General features: G+C 40.0%; 1 protein-coding gene across 5 annotated transcripts in view; it reads left to right on the top strand.

Annotated features, from left to right (window-relative positions):
- The window catches only part of SMAP1 (small ArfGAP 1), a 187,415-nt gene that overhangs the window by 76,998 nt on the left and 89,532 nt on the right, over positions 1-20,885 (top strand). For all 5 annotated transcript variants that reach the window (XM_027972798.2, XM_027972796.2, XM_027972797.2 and 2 more), the window contains 2 exons: positions 5,125-5,210; positions 17,291-17,366. In XM_027972798.2, coding sequence (XP_027828599.2) covers positions 5,125-5,210; positions 17,291-17,366 — 162 coding nt within the window. The remainder of the gene's footprint in view (positions 1-5,124; positions 5,211-17,290; positions 17,367-20,885) is intronic.

Genomic DNA, 20,885 nt, shown 5'->3' with positions numbered 1-20,885 from the left:
TGCTGTGTTGGGGAGCGGCGAGCAGATGGGCCCGAAGGTCTGAGGCGCACACGCGTGAGCGAGCGTTCCCTTCTCACTGCCCCCCTGTCGTCTCCTTTCCCTCTGTCAGTTCAGTTCAGCTCAGTTGCTCAGCCGTGTCCGACTCTGCGACCCAATGGACTGCCGAACGCCGGGCTCTTTCCCTCTATAGGAAGAACCTTATTTTTCAGTTTCTTGTATATTCTTCCTGAAATATTTTATATCTTTTTTTTTTAACCTTTTTACTTCTGGATTTAACATAGATGTGTAGCATCCTTCCATTACACAGTAATGTTTAAGATTCTGTTGATTATTTTAATGTTTTGCATTTGTGCCATTGGGAATTTGGAAGATCTAATTGCCACGTTGTAAACTAATCATTTGCAACAAAGCTATTAGTAATTTCAGTCCTTTATTTTGTTGCTGTTATTCTTTTTTCCACTTACTCCATTTTAAAAAAGTAGCCAGTAAACCCCAAAGGGCAAGTCAGTACGCACTTAAAACTTACGAAAACTGCACAGAAAGCTTCCTGAGTGGACTTTGACTATAAATGGTTGTTGCCTGGGTCCTTCTCAGTATCTGAGGGAGAAAATGCAGGGAACATTCCAGGGGCAGATAAGGAAAAGGGAGCACGCACAGGATGAAGGAGAGGGGAGGCCGACAAGCTGTAGCTCTTAAACACAGACCCTGGTCCTGGACTGGACCGGGTGGGTCTTCCCCACCCTGGAATCAAACCGGGGTCTGCTGCATTGCAAGCATATTCTTGACCAGCTGAGCTATCAGGGAAGCCCCTAGCTTTAGGGCTTGGACAAATAGGAGCCATGTCCTGGAGTAGTCACATCCCTCAGTTGAATTCCACAAAGAGCTCTGCTTTCCAGGATTTTGAAAGACTAAAGGAAAGAAAAAATTCGACAAGTTTTATTCTCAGGAGAATGTGTCATTGAGTTGGAACTTTAGGTGGCCTGTTATTTATGTTGCCTTTTATGTTTATTTCCTGGTATTGACCATGACAATGTAAAGTTGGGCACACTTTGTTCCTGTTGCCTTTTACCTTAGCATTTATTTCACAGCCCCATTTTCAGTAAAACTGTTTTTGTGTGCTACTTCATTACCATATTTTTCCACTGGAGATGCTCCATTGATGTAAAAGGCACTGAAGTGCCTTTTTAAGAAGAACATATACAGTAGTGTTACACAAAGATAAAAATTTCCTACTACGTTGGTGTGCTTACTTACTGATACTGTCTTTTAAGAAATCTATTCCCACTTTTTTTGTTGTTTTTTGTGTATGTTTACTAAATTACACAAATCCAGTAAAATGCCAATTAAAACTTGACAACCTAAGTTTTCTTTAGTCTCTGTAAAATGTTGAAAATATCTTTTAGAATATGTTTTATTTTTTATACTGCAGAAACTAAGGCTGGGTGATATAATATGGTCCACTTAGAAAGTTTCAGGAGTAGAAATACATCATCTTTGTTAGATTATCTTGATGGTATGTTAGCCTATAGATAGGATGCTTTTTGGCATTTTGATTCAAATAGTATTTTAAAAAATTGAATCTCAAATGTTATGTGAGCCTTTGGTCAGATGTTGTAGTATGTATTGGATTGTGTGGAGAAGCTAAAATCACACAGATTATAGATTGATGAAAAATACTTTTAATAGTGGGTTTTGCTGTTCTTAAGTGAGTTTTGTTATATCATTTCCAGGTGAAGCCTTCCTCTGCAATTATAATGGTAGTAATTATAATCATTTTGGATGAAGGTGGTTTATCAAAAAGTACAGTATAAAGTTTGTCTTTCTAGGACCATGTGCTATGTAAAAGGAGGACAGATTGAGTCTAACTGGCATAGTAAATAACATTAATCTTCAAATATGCCCCTGCCTCAATGGTGTTTATCGTAACTACAGAGCATCCATTTCACTTACCCTTCAGGACAATATGTCTTCTTACAGTAAAAATGAATGTTGACTTTGTATTTCATATAGTCTTACAACGATTTCTTTGTCAAGAGTATCAATACATTTCTGGTTACTGGATGCTTGACTTGTTTTTTTAAAATCTGATTTTGACATGAGCTGTCGTTTGCTCTTTAAATATCTATTTTAAAATGTTTTTAAAACTCTGTAACTGATTCCTTGAATTACGCAGTAGGAAACCTCTTTGGGCTTGTTCTTCATCTGTAAAATGAAAACTGAGCCTCTAAAGCAGAGAGCCTGGTATTCTTCAGCCTTGCCTGATGTAGTTCCCTGTTCCACTGGCTGCAGCCTGGGGTGTCTACATGGCTGATGGCTGATGTGGGTTCTGTCAGAAGTTAAATGCTCCTGGAAAGTCTTATACCTGTCACTTAACATTTTGCAGTTTCAGTTTCCTTTCCTGCCAAATTAGGGGAGTAATATCTAGATCAGGATTTTTAAAAATTTTGAATGGCATATATATAAGCAATTTATATATTGTAATATGTATTCAATTTATATATTACATAGTATGTATAATTTATAATAATACATATATATGTTAATAAGGTATTGAAGCTAATGCTTGTTACTGTAGCTGTTATGCTGTTTCATTATTTTCTTCTGATTACCAGAGTTTATTCTTTAAGGCCAGTGGAATAAATTTTAATGTGTACAGTAAGGCCCTAACCCATAGTGTCTTGAAACTTTGAGGACAGCTAGTTTGTACTGCCTTCTCATCACCTCCCCAGATTGCCTCCTGTCCTTAACCATCTTCAGTGACTAAACCAGTTTCATCTCCACTAATCCTTTCATTGCAGACTTTATTCCCACCCTACTCTGTTCTACTTTTCAGAAACTTAGAAATTATCTGAGCTTGCTAGTGCCTTCCTTCGTCTTCCACAGTGATCTCTCTATATCTGTGATGTTATTGAATCCTTATTTCCCCCAAGCCCAGCTAATACACACACACACATGCCATGCCCACACGCATGGACACCAGCATCAAGTCACTTTTCAGCAGTGGTCTCCTCTAGAAATGGCCCTTTATATTCATATCACTCTCCCTTTCAGATTTTTATAACTCTTTTTTTCCTTCCTGTCTAATTGTGATAGATAGCATCCCTAGAACAAAATTAAATAATTTGGTATAACATACACTCATGCTGTGTGCTGTGTGCTTAGTTGCTCAGTTGTGTCCGACTCTTTGCGGCCACATGGGTTGTAGCCTGCCAGACTCCTCTGTCCACGGGATTCTCCAGGCAGGAATACTGCAGTGGGTTGCCATGCCCTCCTCCAGGGGATCTTACCAACCTGGGGATTAAACCCAGGTCTCCCTCAGTGCTGGAGAACTGTTTACCATCTGAGCCACCAGAGAAGCCCAAGAGTACTGCAGTGGATATCCTATCCTTTCTCCAGCGAATCTTACTGACCCAGGAGTTGAACCCAGAAGGTGGATTCTTTGCCAACTGAGGTACCTGGGAAGCCCAATGTAAACTTATGTCTTGTGCTACATCACTTTGGTCGTGTCCGACTCTTTGTGACCCCATGGACTATAACCTGCCAGGCTCTTCTGTCCATAGGATTCTCCAGACAGGAATACTAGAGTGGGTTGCCATGCTCTTCTCCAGGGCGTCTTCCTGACCTAGGGATGGAACCTGGCTCTTTTGTGTCTCCTGCATTGGCAGGCGGGTTCTTACCACTAGCACCACCTGGGAAGCCCCACACTTACACCTATTCTTAATTATTTTTTTATTTTACCAAAATAAAATGTTAATAACTTACATTAGATAAAGAGAATATTTATAATGTTTGTGTAAAATGTATAGAGTCATATTTATTGAAGGTAAGATTATATCACTGGTTGTAAGAAGCACCTACGTTTTATAGACTAATTAGGAAAAATAGGTTAACAAGACTAGGTCAATTGTAAGATACATTTTTACTCCATGAGTACTATAATATGAAGAAGAATGTAACTTTGGATCAATGAGATATGACATGTATAGCAGATACTGTTTTTAGTCTTACTAAATCTTGTGTTAAAATTTTTATGTACTCTTGTTCCCATGTTAAAAACTTTGTTTTCTTATTTTTGTGGTTTCTGTGAGCTGTGTCTTTTTGTTTCATTGCAGATATTATGCAACCTTTTCTTGGTCTACTTCTTTCCAAATGTTTTACATCGCCATATGTAAAATAGGTAGCCAGTGGGAATTTGCTGTATGACTGCAGGGAGCTCAAGCTGGTGCTCTGTTATAACCTAGGGGAGTGGGATGGGGTGGGAGGAGGGAGGGAGGTTCAGAAGGGAGGGGACATATGTATACCTATGGCTGATTCATGTTGCTGTATGGCAGAAACCATCACAATATTGCAAAGTAATTATCCTCCAATTAAAAATAAATACATTTAAAAAGTACATTGCAAAATAAGAAAGAAAATAATCATTTCAACCAGTTTAATTATCATATGTCTCCTTAGCAGTGGTTCTTGCTCTTGGGATTGATAGATTTTTTAGGGAAGAGTCCTATGAGCTCATGAACTTGTATGTGAAAGTTAGCCATTAGGCAGTTTTTTGGTAGGGAGAGGAGAATCCAAAGCTTTTAGCAGAATCTTCGAGAAGCTAATAACCCTTAAAGAAGTTACTAATCTTAAAAGAAGTGAATCCACTTCTGTAGAGTTCCAGGACACCAGCATTTCTCTTGCTGCTCTCCATGTGGTCTGGAATGTAAATTATGAAAACTTTAGAGTATTTTGAAGCTCAAGACAAAGAAAATTTGATGTTGAATTTTTGGCCTTAGAAATGGCAGCGTCGTTCAAGTGATAACATTTAAAACATCAATCATACCATAAACTGCCAGGGAACCCACTTAAAGGAAGTGTAAGTATAAAAAAGGTGGTATTGTAGTCATGGAAAAAGGCGTTAGAGAACTGTGGATCTACATAGATTAAAGAAATATGAAAGGACAAAACTATGCTTCTGTTTTGAACTTGAGTAATTTCATGGTTATGATTTAAATTATTTTTCTAAAGAAAAGAATATATGTCAGAAATGATAAATATCTGGTGTTTGTATATATGTGTATGTGTATAGGAATTACTTTTTAATGTTGATATGAGTAATGAAAATATTTGATTTTTTTACTACAGTGCATGCAAGATATGGGAAATACTAAAGCAAGACTACTATATGAAGCCAATCTTCCAGAGAACTTTCGAAGACCACAGACAGATCAGTATCCTTTAACATTTCTTTATTTTGGGTTTTAAAAGAATCAGCTCATTTTTTTTTTCATTTTTATAGTTTATATTTTAACTTTGTATTTAGGAACATGTGAATTTTATCATACTGTTGTTCATAAAAAATAGAGATTGATTTGCCCTGACCTGTGCTTTATACGTGGTAAGCTTTTAACGCTGTTGCTGCTGTGCTGTGCTGAGTCATGTCCGACACTTTGTGACCCCATGGACTGTAGCCCGCCAGGCTCCTCTGTCCGTGGGAGTCTCCAGGCAAGAGTAATGGAGTGGGTTGCCATGCTCTCCTCCAGGGGATCTTCCTGACTCAGGGGTTGAACCTGTGTCTCTGATGTCTTCTACATTACCAGGTGGGTTCTTTACCACCTTGCCACCTGGTTTTTAATAGGAATCTGGTAATATGATTTACATAGTATTTTTATATAATTAAGTATAAAATATTATATCCAATTCTTGGTTGATCTCCAGCTCTTGATTGGAACATATAGGTTATCACTGCTAAGCTGCTAGTCACTTCAGTCGTGACCGACTCTGTGCGACCCCAGAGACGGCAGCCCACCAGGCTCCTCGGTCCCTGGGATTCTCCAGGCAAGAACACTGGAGTGGGTTGCCATTTCCTTCTCCAATGCATGAAAGTAAAAATTGAAAGTGAAGTCGCTCAGTCGTGTCCGACTCTTCGAGACCCCATGGACCGCAGCCTACCAGGCTCTTCCATCCATGGATTTTCCAGGCAAGAGTACTGGAGTGGGGTGCCATTGCCTTCTCCAGAAATAGGTTATCACTTTAGACTGGTATTAGAGATTTGATTCATGAACGTCTGGAGTATTTTTGTTGAAGCAAATCATTTCCAGAGGGGTTTCCTGAGATCACCGTCATGTGAAGGAGTGGACGAGACGAGTCTCATACTGAGGAGAAGAGGGTGGTGACAAGGGTGTGGGTTCGGGTCCCTGACGACCTTCTCTGGGTCACAGGCTGCATGCACAGCTCTGTCTGCATCGACATCTTCCCTCACAGACGAGGGGTTATTTCCTCACGGCATTTTAGTCAGGGTATTTTCACATGCTAAAGAGAAATCATTTGCTTTTATAGGATTTGTCAGATTTCTCAGACTCATATTGAAGTCTGAGAAAGAGCTCATCAGAGTAAGACTATCTAATAAGACTATCCGCCTGTGATGCAGAAGACCTGGATTTGATCCCTGGGTTGGGAAGATCCCCTGGAGAAGGGAATGGCTACCCACTCCAGTATCCTTGCCTGGAGAGTTCCGTGAACAGAGGAGCCTGGCAGGCTACAGTCCATGAGATCTCAGAGTTGGACACAACTGAGCCCACACATAAACACACGTAATTTTATCCAAAGATGATTTTTGTGATTTTGGCAATATAATGTAGTTTCTTAAGGACAGCTGTGTGCTCCCCATGTGTGTACTAGAACAGTTTGTGCGATTGTACAATGAAAAAAGTTCTTTTCTCACAGGGATACAGGCCATTATATATATATATATATTTTTTTTTTTTTTTTTTCATATTTATGTAGAAACCTCTTGAGGTATATTCCAGAAGTTAGTGTTTGGCCTTTTCTGTTTCTGCTTCTCCCACCTCCTTCCCACACATTTAGCAGTCTGATATCCCAGGCTATTTTTGTTATAACAAGACCCTAGGGTAAGAGTGGGTGGTGTATTTCAGGCATAAAAATTGTGTGAGCAGAAGTATGAAGGTGTGAGGACACATGACATTTTAAAGTTTTGATGTGATAACATCTAAGTGTTGGGCAAGTGGCAAAAGCAGCTCATTATTATTCCAGATTGTGAAAGGTTTTCAATGACATCTAGAACCGCCTGTAGATGGAATATAGAATAGTGCCCCATTTAATTGACCCAAAGGCTTGTAATGACCCAAAGGCATTTAATTGACCAGGGCTTGTAATGCTGTGAGGCAGGAGAAACATTAGAAACGTCACCTTCCATCATGTGGAAGAGGGGTTGTGGAGTCAGAGACGTCATGCAGAATCCTAGTGCGGCCCTGAGATGAGCAGTGATGAAGGTACCACTTACGTAGTGGGACTCAGAGTGGGCAGGAGGGAGCTGGGGAGACTGGAAAGGAACTGGGGAGGCAGGGACGTTTGGAGTGGGTTAACACCGGCTTGCCTTCTGTGGAAGACACTGAGATGACCCCACGTTTTCTAGCTTGGCTAAGGTTCTGTGAGTGAGGAGACTTACTCATCGGGAGAAGGAATTCAGTACCAGATGAAGGTTCAAAGGTTACAGGTGGAAGGCAGTGAGACACTGCTTGGGCAGGATGAGGTGTCTGTGGGACACGCGTGGAGATGCCCGTCTGGAAGCTGAGACGGGAGTCGGGACCCTGGAAGAGCAGAGGGTGCAGTGTAGATTGGAGAGCCCCTTGGTGTGTAGGTGATGGACGAATGCTTGGGTAAGCTATGTTACCTGGGGCAGTGCCTCTGCTCTTTCTGAGGATTTTATTCAGAATCCTGGAAATGCTTTTTCCTTCTCCTCTGGAAGTGAGGGCATGGGACTGAACCCTGAGGAAGAGAGTATGGTGGAAGGAGAATCCCACAGAGCAGACAGTCTGTGTTCCATGTGGTGGTTACCACTGCTTGTTAGTCGTATTAATTTATTCCTTTTTCTGCTGTTCACCCCCGAGTCTAAGTTGACATATAAAATCCCTCAAATTGAAGAAACTCCCTTTTCTGGATGGAAGTTTTAGAGTGTGTGTGTGTGTGTGTGTGTGTGTGTGTGTGTGTGTGTGGCAGTGGGGAAGGGGAGATTAGCTTGGTTTAAATTTGGTTTTTTGGACTTCTCTTGAATTCCAGGTGATAATTACTTGACAGTCTTGAAATTTGGAGTAGTACCCTTTATGTGGTATTTGGTGGATGAATGTAGCGTCAAGGTATCTCACTGATCACCATAATTGACAAAGGCCTGAAGGTGTGCAGGCAAGGACAGGACTCTGGCATCCGCTTACACTGCCCCCTTCTGGGCACCATGTGGTACATGTTGGTAGGGATACTGTTTCTCAAGTAATTACTATCCATTTTATGGTGAGCCTAATAGAAGGAAAGAATCAATGGGATGGTGCTTCCCCGGTGGCTCAGTCAGTAAAGAGTCTGCCTGCAGTGCAGGAGACCTGCGCTAGATCCCTGGATCGAGAAGCTCCCCTGGAGAAGGGAATGGCAACCCTCTCCAGTTTTCTTGCCTGAAGAATCCCACAGACAGGAGCCTGGCGGGCTACAGTCCCCAGTCTCAAGAGTCGGACATGACTTAGCAGCTACACTACCACCACAGTGAGATGGTGAATTTTTTTTTCTGGTATTTTTTGTTGATATGCCCTTAGATATTTGATCCTTATCTAAACATTTCAGGAGAGAGTTTTATCATGGATTGATCAGTATCTGATACTAGTAAGTCCTTGACCTTCAACACAGTGAAGGTACAGTGTTAGAAACAACAACTGCAGTAGCTTTCCTGCTCAGTGAGGGTTTGCTGTGGGCCAAGCCCTGAGTTTGGCACTTTATATACGGTAGCTTTTTTAATTTTGGAAACAACTCAGAACATATTTTTATTCTTGATAAGTGAGCAGGTGGGATGCTCAAAGAGGCTGTTTAAAAAACCTTGCAAAGCCTCTAGACTTTCCCTCCTGTGTAAGGACACTTGAATATTACTTAATGATGCTGGTCTGAGTAAAAACACTGTTGTCACATTTGAGCTGGCTTTTAAAAATAGGCTTGTAGTTTGGGATTCTTTGCAACTAAGATCATAAGGTCTAGGTGAAGATTGCAGCTTTTGAGTACCTGGTATGATTCAGGTCAGGCTCTTGGATTATGTGTTTCTTTGCTACTGTTAGTTCAAGCATGTGTATTTGATTTTTCAAGCTAAATATTACTTGTAAAATGTTTGGAGATTATGGTCGTATTCATATGAGGTGATTACCTCTTGCTGTTTCAGTTCAGTTCAGTCGCTCAGTTGTGTCCAACTCTTTGCAGCCCCATGGAAGGCAGCACACCAGGCGTCCCTGTCCATCACCAACTCCCAGAGTCTACTCAAACTCATGTCCATTGAGTCGGTGATGCCATCCAACCACCTCATCCTCTTGTCATCTCCTTCTCCTCCCACCTTCAATCTTTCCCAGCATCAGGGTCTTTTCCAGTGAGTCAGTTCTTCACATCAGGTGACCAAAGTATTGGAGCTCCAGCATCAGTCCTTCCAATGAATATTCAGGGTTGATTTCCTTTAGGATGAACTGGTTGGATCTCCTTTCAGTCCAAGGGACTCTCAAGAGTCTTCTCCAACACCACAGTTGAGAAACATCAATTCTTTGGCACTCAGCTTTCTTTAAGGTCCAACTCTCACATCCAGACATGACTACTGGAAAAACCATAGCCTTAACTAGATGGACCTTTGTTGTTGGCAAAATCTTGCTGTTTACAAAAAGATGATCTAAGGTTGTCAGAAGCTTAAAGAGGGATTTTGTATAGACAAGCTTGAGATAGATGATTCCAAACGATGACACCATAAGATGGCATCTCTTGGATCATGAGACCAGCTTTTGTATCTAATGTAATACTGTAGTCTTAAAAAAATTTTTTTTCTACACTTACTACAACTACATTGCTTTTATTCCTTCTTTTAACTATGAAACACTGTGATTTGGAGCTTGTAATATGGAAACTAGTTAAAGAAAACAAGTCCCCTTTTCTCTATTTCGTGGATCATTCTAAAGCTCATTGCTATTTGAAAAGCCTAACATCTTTGCACTTTTACTGATTTAAATATAGCTGTCTCAAGGAATTAATCTCAAAAATATACAAGCAGCTCATGCAGCTCAATACCAGAAAAATAAATGACCCAATCAAAAAATGGGCCAAAGAACTAAACAGACATTTCTCCAAAGAAGACATACAGATGGCTAACAAACACATGAAAAGATGCTCAACATCGCTTATTATCAGAGAAATGCAAATCAAAACCACAATGAGGTACCATCTCATGCTGGTCAGAATGGCTGCTATCAAAAATTCTACAAACAATAAATGCTGGAGAGGGTGTGGAGAAAAGGGAACCCTCTTACAATGTTGGTGGGAATGCAAACTCATACAGCCACTATGAAGAACAGTATGGAGATTCCTTAAAAAACTAGAAATAGAACTGCCATACAACCCAGAAATCCCACTGCTGGGCATACACACCAAGGAAACCAGAATTGAAAGAGAAACATGTACCCGAATGTTCATTGCAGCACTGTTTATAATAGCCAGGACATGGAAGCAGTCATGTCCATCAGCAGATGAATGGATTAGAAAGCTGTGGTACATATACACAATGGAGTATTACTCAGCCGTTAAAAAGAATGCATTTGAGTCAGTTCTAGTGAGGTGGTTGAAACTGGAGCCTATTATACAAAGTGAGGTGAGTCAGAAAGAAAAACACCAATACAGTATATTAACACATGTATATGGAATTTAGGAAGATAGTGACAATGACCCTATACACCAGACAGCAAAAGAGACACAGATGTAAAGAACAGACTTTTGGACTCTGTGGGAGAAGGCGAGGGTGGGATGATTTGAGAGAATAGCATTGAAACATGTATATTATCATATGTGAAACAGATCGCCAGAGCAGTTTTGATGCAAGAAACCGGTGCACTGGGACGACCTGGAGGGATGGGATGGGGGGGGGGGGGGGGGTTTGGGATGGGAGACACGTATACACCTGTGGCTGATTCATGTCAGTGGATGGCAAAAAACCACCACAATAGTGTAATTAGCCTCCAATCAATTGAAATTTGCTGGGCTCCTGCCCTGGCTTGGATCCAGGGTATCCGAAGTGTGACAGTGATTTAGAGAGAGGAAAGGAAAGAATGTTGTAGATAAGAAAATAGAGGAGAGAAAGAGGCTGATATTCCTTGGTTTACATAGAAAGCCAATAAAACTCCAAGACAAGGAGTTTGCCCTGTTCACGGAGGCCACAGGTGCCCTCCCGGTCTCCCGAGGGAGTGAAGACGCAGAACGTCTTCCCGTTCAGGTCTTAGAAACCCAGGCAGATAAGTGAACGTAGGGAGCCTCCATGCTCCAAGGGATCAGCCTGAAAAAGAAAGTAAGAGAGAGAAAAACAGACAAGGGGTGACCAAGCTTCTTTGAGCGAGGCCCATTTTTTTTTATTTTCAAAAAGGACTTTTATACCTCAACTTATACATAGAGGGAAATGAAAGATGCAAGGTCATACAGAGTCAGCCAAAACATTTCAGCAGTTTTGCCCTTATCGAAACCAGGATTTTTTCTGCAAACCTTTCCCATAAACAATATTGTGTACATTATCTTCTGGCCTTGGTGGTCTGTGAACATTTTATGATCCTCTTTTGATAAAGGCTGCTCAACCAGAAAACTTATTTTCCCTCAAAATGTTTTTTCTTTATATTTCTAATCTATGTCAGCCTCAGAAAATGCCAAACAGAGTTACATTTCACAGAGTAAAGGTGCAGTGAGTTACAAGAAAGAACCAATTAGCTCAAAAGTCTGATGTGGTTAAATTCAAGGCTACTGTTTGTTTTTCTTACATTCCGACTATGTTAACTAATGCACTCCCAGGTGCACAGTGGATAAGAGATATGAAATCCTACACCAGCACTACTCTAATAACTTTTAACTCTTTGAAAGGCTCTATGTTTTAGGCTTCCCGTGCCTCTCACAGTTGGGAGGCTGTGAATAATCACATGCGCAGCTGCAAGAGTCTGGATAAACCTGCCAAGCAAGCTAGAATGCTAACAGAGGGAGTTTGATTTGAAATATTCCTCTCATGTCCAGGAGACTTATTAGCTAGAGCCCTAAGTTGATTTTCTCCAGAGAAAGGTGGTCGGGGATAGCCCCCTGTTAATGTCAGAGGAGTTGGTGAGTCATGAAATAGTAAAACAGACAGATTCTGATTTTGGGGTAGATGCTCGAGCAGGTCTAGGGAGCCCCTCGAGGCCTGAAGCCTTGCTTAACAGTTCTCTTCCACATGACCTTGTCATGGGTGGGCTCTCCCGTGCTGGCTCCTGGCAGAAATTAATTAAAAAAATAAAATTTAGAATTAAGAAAAATATAGTTGTCTCATCCCTAGAGGCAAGTAGAACCAAACTGAGTTAAACTGGCATAGTAGGGGACCTCACTGTGTTCATAACAAGATTTGTCACTGTAAGCTTTACAGTTTACAAAAGTTAGGCAGGAGCTGCTGTGAAAGTATAGTTTCTCATGTGGCATGTGGTCAGTTCTAGGTGGCGTGTGCAGGTGCATGACAAGCGATAAAATTTTACATTAAGCTTTTCGTTATTAGGATATTTTGTCTTACCTAAAAACTTTAATTACCTCAGTTCCGTGAGATCCAGTTTGCACCAGAGCTAATCAGCAGGGCGTCTCCTTGGAGCTTTTGAAAATTTTGCTGCTGTCAGTGGTGTGTGTCTGAAACTGGAAGATTTTGTTCTTGGGAATAGATATTAATTTAATTGTCTTTTAAATAGCATCTTTAAAGAAAGGAAGAAATCTTAAGATACAAATAAATACATGTGAAAAGATAAAGCACATAGTGATGTGACCATTTTTCTGGACTTGACTGGTGCTGTCTGTCAGTGTTGAGGATTTTGACAGTGAAGTCTGCTATGCTAAATAGTTTGTGACTGTGGCAAGGAGCATCTTCTGGGGTGTTTTGTTGTTTGTTTACTAAATCCCAGATCAGCCCCCTAGACTTAACATTGTCGATAATAATACTGCTTACCTTGACCTACTGAAAGTACTAGTGTTTGGTTTCTTGTTGTGGGGGAAAGAGGTGTTGTCCTCTTGGTCTCTGTCAGGTTAAGTAAGTCCTTTTGTCTCAGATGGCACCTGGAGGCTGGAAAATGAAGATCAGTACTCCCCAGTCTCCAGATTTATTGGTTCTTTAGTTGCTACTTCTCATTTGCTCGTCTCTTTAAAGCTGATGATAGGCAAGCCCTCCTAGTATTGATGACGCAACAGTTGTCTGTTTCCTCCTCGCCCTGGGCCTTGTGTTTAAAGACCTGTCAGAGCACGGTGATGGATAATAAGAGCTGCGCGTCGGACAGCAGTCACTCTGTGCCACCCCCTGTCCTGAGGTCTTTCCACACCTGAGCATGTTTAATTCTTACCGTGATCTTGGGAGGTGAGTCTTGGTATCATCTCTATTTTAAAGGTGAGGAAGCTGAGACAAGTTACACAAGAATACAGGCTAACTTCACTTATTGCATGCTTACTGTTTGTTAGGTACTCTGCTGGGTGCTTTATATATATTATCCTCAATACTGTCAACAACATTGTGAGATGGAAAATTCTTGCCGTTTTCACTTAGCTAGGTATGAAGAGATCAAGCTTCAAGGTCACAATAACTGCCAGTTAAGTAGCAAGTACTACTGGTACAAGAAATGAGCAAGTATGTTGGAGACCATCCTCTTTGAGAATTAGTACTATAGTCAGCATATAATGCAAAATTATTCTCAGATTTCTCTTGAAAATCCCTCACATTTGCTACAGTGCCAGTTTGCAGACCCAGAGACCTTGTATAAATCCAGTTAAGGTGTCCTTGGCCCACTAGCATTGGAAAAGAATTTGAGAATCCGTGACTGCAGGCCCAAGAGCCAATTCCTAACTCTGTAAATAAAGTTTTATTGGAACAGAGTCTTACCCATTCATTTATCAGTTTTCTGTGGCTACATTGGAACTAAAAATGCAGAAGTGAGTAATCACAGCACAGAGCAGCTGCCCCACGAAACCTAAAGTATGTGCTATTTGGCCCTTTAAGAAAAAGTTTGCTGATACCTGGAGTAAATCACTGCTGCTTTAGGTGAATGAGCAGTTAAGGGTTGGGTTGCTTTTGAGACCTTGTACAAAAATACGCGAGAGCCGCGTGTCACATTCTTGGTCTAAGAGGCATGTAGGACCTGAGAGCCCCGAGGATGTGGCGTGCTCCCTAAACCGCAGTGCTTACTCAGGTGGCCCCCGTGGAGCTTTGAAAGTTCACTTGGTGGTGTGCTTTGTTTGCTTTTTATGAAGTAGTGTTTTCTGTTTAATTGTGAGGACTAGCCTAGTGCTTTGTCCTGCCTTAATGATTTAATTTTTATTTTTTTATGTCCTTGACAAACAGATCAAAACTACATCTGATGTAGTTTTTTAAAATCGCTTACTGCTTAGAAAATTTCAGAGAGGTTTTTTTAAAATCATAAACAGAAGTGAAACTCAGCTATATTTGAATTACTTACTTAAAATACACCAAGTATAAATTAAGATTTCATGTATATCTGTTATTTCTGAAAATTCATATATTTCATCAGATATTAGTATTGTTTTTTACTCTAAAAGATTATATACTTAAAAGTTTGACTGTTTCAAATTCAACATTTCTAAAACTATTATAGTTTTCAGTTAATTTTAGTTTTACAATGGTGGTTAAATTATTTTCGATACTGTTCTTAATGAATTTTCTCTCTAATATTAGGGTTTTCTTTGGTCACAAACAGTGATCTTTCCTTTGTCATAAACATTTCATAAATGAGAGTATTATAATCTTTTCAAGCTTTAATATGTAGTATATTTTAAATAATATCCAAAATAGACTGCTATTTCTGTCATTAAGGAGGAAAAACATCAGTGTTACTCTCCCTTTAAACATAAAAATTATACTTTAAGAATTTATATTTTAGTTAAGAAAAGCTGTAGACATACTATGTAATATTTATATCTGGAAGTAACTATAATTGCTGTTTTAAAAATATTATAGAATTTTTAAAAACAATAAACATATTTCACCTGGCTTCCCAGGTGGCGTGAGTGGTAAAGAACCCACTTGTCAGTGCAGGAGGTGTAAGAGATGACACAGCTTCCATCTCTGGGTCGGGAAGATCCCTTGGAGGCAGGTATGACAACCCACTCCACTACTCTTGCCTGGAGAGCCCCATGGACAGAAGAGCCTGGTGGGCTACAGTCCATGGGGTCGCAAAAGGTTGGACACGACTGAGCGACTAAGCCTTAAGAACGTTAACTTGCCTGTTTTGCAGCCTGGCGGGCTATGGTCCATGGGGTCGCAAAGAGTTGGAAACAACTGAAGTGACTTAGCATGCACTCGGCCCAAACGTATTTCATTTCATCCACTGTGAAAATGACATCAATCTAAGTAAATTCTTCTTCTCTCTCCTGTTGTGGCAGTAAATAGTTGTTTCGACAGTAAAAGTTGGTCATATATCCACATTCATCCAGAGGGCTGGCTTTTTTGATTGTTTTCATTTTATCCTCTTAGAAAAACAGAAAAATGTAATATTGAACATGGACTTAAAATCATGTGCGAACTTAGCATTTAGTTTATTTACATGTGAAATAGTTGGAATAAAGCAGCGTTATTGTGTTTTATGAAAATCTTGGGGTGTTATGGTAATTTTTTGGTATTGACTGCCAAAATGTTCACATATCTAACTAATGAGCCTTCTGACAGCTCTGGGGCCTTTGACTTGAAAGGGTTTTCAAGGCTACCTTGAAAATAAAAGTGCCCTCCACATTTGACCTTCTCTAGATAAAATGGCATTTATTATCATTAGCAGAAATTAAATGACTAATTCACAAATGAATTTGTGGTGACCAGTAGCATCTGAAAAGGTGGATGCTAGACGTGCCTGGTTTCCAGTCATCACAATACTCCCTCCCTTGTACTGTAGAATACCAGAGAACTCCTTAAACTCTTCGTGCCTAGCTTTAGTTGCAAATGTAAAAGACCTCTGTATAGGTTAAGAGGAGAAAAAGAGGTAATGTGAAGTGTCTCTCATATACACAATGTATAGAGAGCTGTCTTTAAAAATAGCTTTCAGTTATTCAGCTTGCTTGATAAATTGAGCATTTAATTTTCCTGTCTTACTTGCCTTCCCTGGCCCCTTTGAGAGCTCTCTCTCAACGCCCACTGTATAGTGGTCTGTCAGTTCTTGCTACTACCTGTGGCCTCAGCTGTCAGGTTAAAGAGCTCTTATTAACTTCCAATAAGGAACAATTAACTGAAAATGTACTGTTTTACTGCTTCAGGTTGCTTTTCTTTTAATAGAAGGCTGTGTTAACCTGGGGATCCACTGAGAGACTGTATTTCAGTGTAATTTGTTTCCTTTGTAGTTCTGTGTATTTTATTTTATGCATTTAAAAGCGCTGTCTCAGAAAGGAGTCCACAGGCTTTATTTGACTATCAAAGGGGTTCATGGTACTAAAAAATAAAAAAGTTCAGAATCCTTGATGGAAGAAGTCCCATTTTAGTGGAATATGGTAAAACAGTGGTCGGTTGACTGGTAAGAGAAGTCATCTGTATCAGCTGATCCAAAGCTCCTGAATCCCACTAGAAGTGATTCACCCATCAACAGATAAGGCTGGTCCAGTCAACTTCAGAAAATTAAATAGTACTGACATTGGTTTTAGCTTCTTGACTTTTCCATTTCTAGAAAGCTTTGCAGGAAAAAATTGGTCGCCCTTCTTCAAATATACAGTGGATCCTCACTGATCCAGTCAGAGGCAGCCATGTGTGGCGGGGAAGGACATAAGTACTGAAATCACAGTTGTCTGCTCTTTCCGAGTTGCTGATTCTTCCTCTGTGGTGTGGAAATTATAATATGCACACGACTGCATGGAGGAAAGAGTAAAGGAGAACTGTGGATGGCGCACCAGTATGGCATCTGGCATGCTGTGGCTACCACATGAGCGTTAGTGTCTTCATTTAAACTGAAAATCCAAAACGAGCCTTAATTTAGTGTTGGGGGGGGTGGATAAAAGGCTGTGGATTGTGGTGGAACTGAGAAATACGATGCCTTTTATGTTTAGAATTCGGCTGAGTGATTTTGTTGAATGGGGAAGATTTCCTGAACGAGATAGATTCTTTGGCAGAAAGAAAAGTAGGTTACAGCATTTAGTTGCGGAAATAGTGTGTGAGGAAAGTACAGACTGGGGAGTAGGAGTATTAAATTCACTTTGTGAAGTGAATAAAGGGGAGTGTACATGTCACTGAACTCATGCTTTTCCTTAAGTTATCTGTTTTCAGAGCAGTGGAATTTTTCATCAGAGATAAATACGAAAAGAAGAAATACTACGATAAAAATGCTATAGCTATTACAAATGTAAGTAAAATCTTCATCTCTATCACCAGTTGATGTTTGATGAATATTTTGAAATTTTAACATGTGATATGGCTTGATTTATTTATTGTAAAAATGTTTAAAAATTTGAATATTGGGAGTTTTTATCACATAGTGAGCTTTCACAAAGCAGAACTCTTGACTCAGAAAGCATGTTTTTAAGTAAGCATCTAATAACTACTTAAATGGCATTTAAGTTAATTTATGAAGTCTGCGTAAAGATACTAACTGAAAAATTGAGGAGAGAAAATTATTTTATTGGTTTGTGGAAATGAATGGAAAAGGCAGATCTGTCTTCTAAGGATGTTGGTGGATCTGACCAGATATGTTTATTAAAACAGCATTTTTTTTTTTTCCTGAACTGCTTTATCTTACTTTGGTCCATAATAGAAAACACAGTTGTTTGCAGTGTATTTGCAAACAGTCAGCAAGGAAGTCTTGCATTAATTATTTTAATGAAATCATGGTGCTGCTCCTATTTATCTGTATTTATCACAGCACCTTCCCAGGTGGTGCTAGTGGTCAGGAAGCTGCCTGCTGTGCTGGAGGCATAAGTGATGCAGGATCTCTGGGTGGGGAAGATCCCCTGGAGAGGGGCATGGCCACGCATTCTAGTGTTCTTGCCTGGAGAGTCCCCGTGGACAGAATAGCCTGGTGGGCCACAGTCCGTAGTTGCAAATAGTCGGACAGTACTGAAGTGACTTAGCATGTGTGAATTGCAGCGCCAGATGGTCTTCCTGGGAAAGTGCTTTGAAGCTTCAGTGCCTGAGAAGCAGGCGCTAGTAGATAAATGCCTCTTTAACATGAGGTGTTCAGTATTAGACAAGCTTTTGTTGACCTTGTTCCTGCACAAAATGAGTCTGAAAACGTAACCTTTTGATTGGTTATTATCAAGCATTTGTTCCCTAATAGTTGAGACTTTGCTGTAGTGATCAAATATGTTTTATTACTGTTTCTTTATAAGTTTCTTTTTCTGATAAGTTTTCTTATCTCAGTTAAATACGATTTAAGGCTAGTTTTCTCTATTGTTGCAGTCCTTTTTTGGGGGGAGGGGGTCTTTGATTCCTAGATTAATAATAAAGTTATAAGCCATTAATTTTGTGGGTGAGTCATCTGTCAGGCAATTTAGAGAGAGTAATTTCATCTCATTTTGCAGATAAGCTGGTTTTCCTTTTTGGTACATGTGGAGAAGCAGTATACTAAAAAATTCAATCAAATATGTGTATTTTGGAGCAGAGGTACTCTTGATAGAGTTTGGGCTGCATTTCTTTTGGATATAGAGAAGGAATCTTTTGAAAGATAAGTAAAAATGGACAAAATAGAGATGTTGATAATGTCCATGAAATTAACTTTACCTGTAGCATTGTGGGGGAAACAAAGGACAAACTCTGAAATGTAAGTAATATATTTTCATTTGAAGTTTTAAGAACTCATTTCAGAATCCAGGGTATGTAGGGGTTTTGGTGGCTGTCTTAGAGTTCTCCCACAGGTATGCAGAGTAAGCCTGTCCTCCCTGGTGCTCTTTCATGGGTGAGTGATAGGGGACATTGGAAGAACTCTTGAGTACAGACAGTTATCTTGGGCACTTCCCTGGCGGTCCAGTTGTTGAGATTCTTTGTTCCCAGTGTAGTGGGCACAGATTTGATCCCAAGTTGGTGACCTGAGATTCTGCATGCCACACATGGCCTGGCTGAAGCCATACATAATAAAGATAACAGTTGAAAAAAAAAAGAAACCTGTCCTGTCGTCTGCCCTTCACTCCCCGTAACCAGTGGTGTGTCACAGCTGGCAATATTGATGAGTTCTTAGGCAATTTAGGTTGTTTTTTTTTTTTTTTTTTTTTTTTTGAGTAACAGGTTTTTAAAGATTTTTTTTAGACCATTTGTTATGTAGGCCATTTTTAAAATCTTTGTTGAATTTATTATAGTACTGCTTCTGTTTTATATTCTGTTTGTTTGTTTTTTGTTTTTTTTTTTGGCCCTGAGGTGTTCGGGATCTTAACTCCCTGACCGAGGATCAAACTTGAACCCTCTGCATTGGAAAGCAAAGTCTTAATCTCTGGATCAGCAGCGAAATCCCTTTAGTAGGTCTTGAGTAGATGAGGTTGAGTTTTCCCATATTGTTTGCTCTTTTCCAGCAGCAGCTCTTTTAATTTTGTGGCTGCAGTGATTTCGGAGCCCTAGAAATTAAAATCTGTCACTGTTTCCACTTTTCTCCTTCTCTTTGCCATGAAGTGATGCCATAAGCTTTGTTTTTTAAATGTTGAGTTGTAAGCGAGCTTTTTCACACTCCTCTTTCACCTTCATCAAGAGGCTCTTTAGTTCCTCTTCACTTTCTGTCATTAGAGTGGTGGTATCTGCATATCTGAGGTGGTTATTTCTCCCGGCAATCTTGATTCCAGGTTGTAACTCATCCAGCTTGGCATTTTACATGATGTACTCTGCATATCAGTTAAATAAGCAGGGTGATAACATACAGCCTTGTCATACTCCTTTCTCAATTTTGAACCAGTCAGTTGTTCATATAAGGTTCTAACTATTGCTTCTTGACCCACATACAGGTTTCTCAGGAGACAGGTAAGATGATCTGGTATTCCCATCTCTCTAAGAATTTTCTACAGTTTGTTATGGTCCATACAGTCAAAGGCTTTAATGCAGTCAATGAAACAGAAGTAAATGTTTTTCTGGCATTCCCTTGCTTTCTCTATGATCCACCAGATATTGGCAATTTGATCTCTGGTTCCTCTGCCTTTTCTAAACCCAGCCTGTATATCTAGAAGTTTTGGATTCAAGTACTGCTGAAGCCTAGCTTGAAGGATCTTGAACATAACCTTACTGGAATGGGAAGCGAGAGCAGTTGTCTGGTAGTTTGAACATTGTTCAGCACGGCCCCTCTTTGGGCATGCAGACTGACTTTCCCAGTCCCATGGTCACTGCTGGGTTTTCAAATGTATTGACATATTGACTGCAGTACTTCAACAACGTTATCTTTTAGGATTTGAAATAGCTCAGCTGCAATTCCATCACCTTCACTAGCTTTGTTGGTAGTAACGCTTCCTAAGGCCCCTTTGACTTCACACTTGGGGATGTCTGGCTCTAGGTGAGTGACCACACCACTCTGGTTGTCCGGGTCATGAAGACTTTTTTTGTACAGTTCTCAATGTATTCTTGTACCTCTTCTTTATCTCTTTTGCCTCTGTTAGGTCTTTCCATTTCTTTCCTTTATCATGGCCCATCCTTACATGAAATGTTCCTTTCATATCTCCAATTTTCCTGAAGAGATCTCTAGTCTTTCCCATTCAGTTGTTTTTCTCTATTTCTTTGTATTGTTCATTGAAGAAGGGTTATCTCTCCTTGCTGTTCTCTGGAACTCTGCATTCAGTTGGGTGTATCTTACCCTTTCTCCCTTGCTTTTTGCTTCTCTTCTTTCCTCAGTTATTTGTAAAACCTCCTCAGACAACCGCTTTGTCTTCTTGAGTTTGAAGTATTGAAACTGAGTATT

This window comes from Ovis aries, chromosome 9, assembly GCF_016772045.2.
Source record: "Ovis aries strain OAR_USU_Benz2616 breed Rambouillet chromosome 9, ARS-UI_Ramb_v3.0, whole genome shotgun sequence".
NCBI lineage: Eukaryota > Metazoa > Chordata > Mammalia > Artiodactyla > Bovidae > Ovis > Ovis aries.
This window is presented reverse-complemented; position numbering and strand designations above follow the sequence as displayed.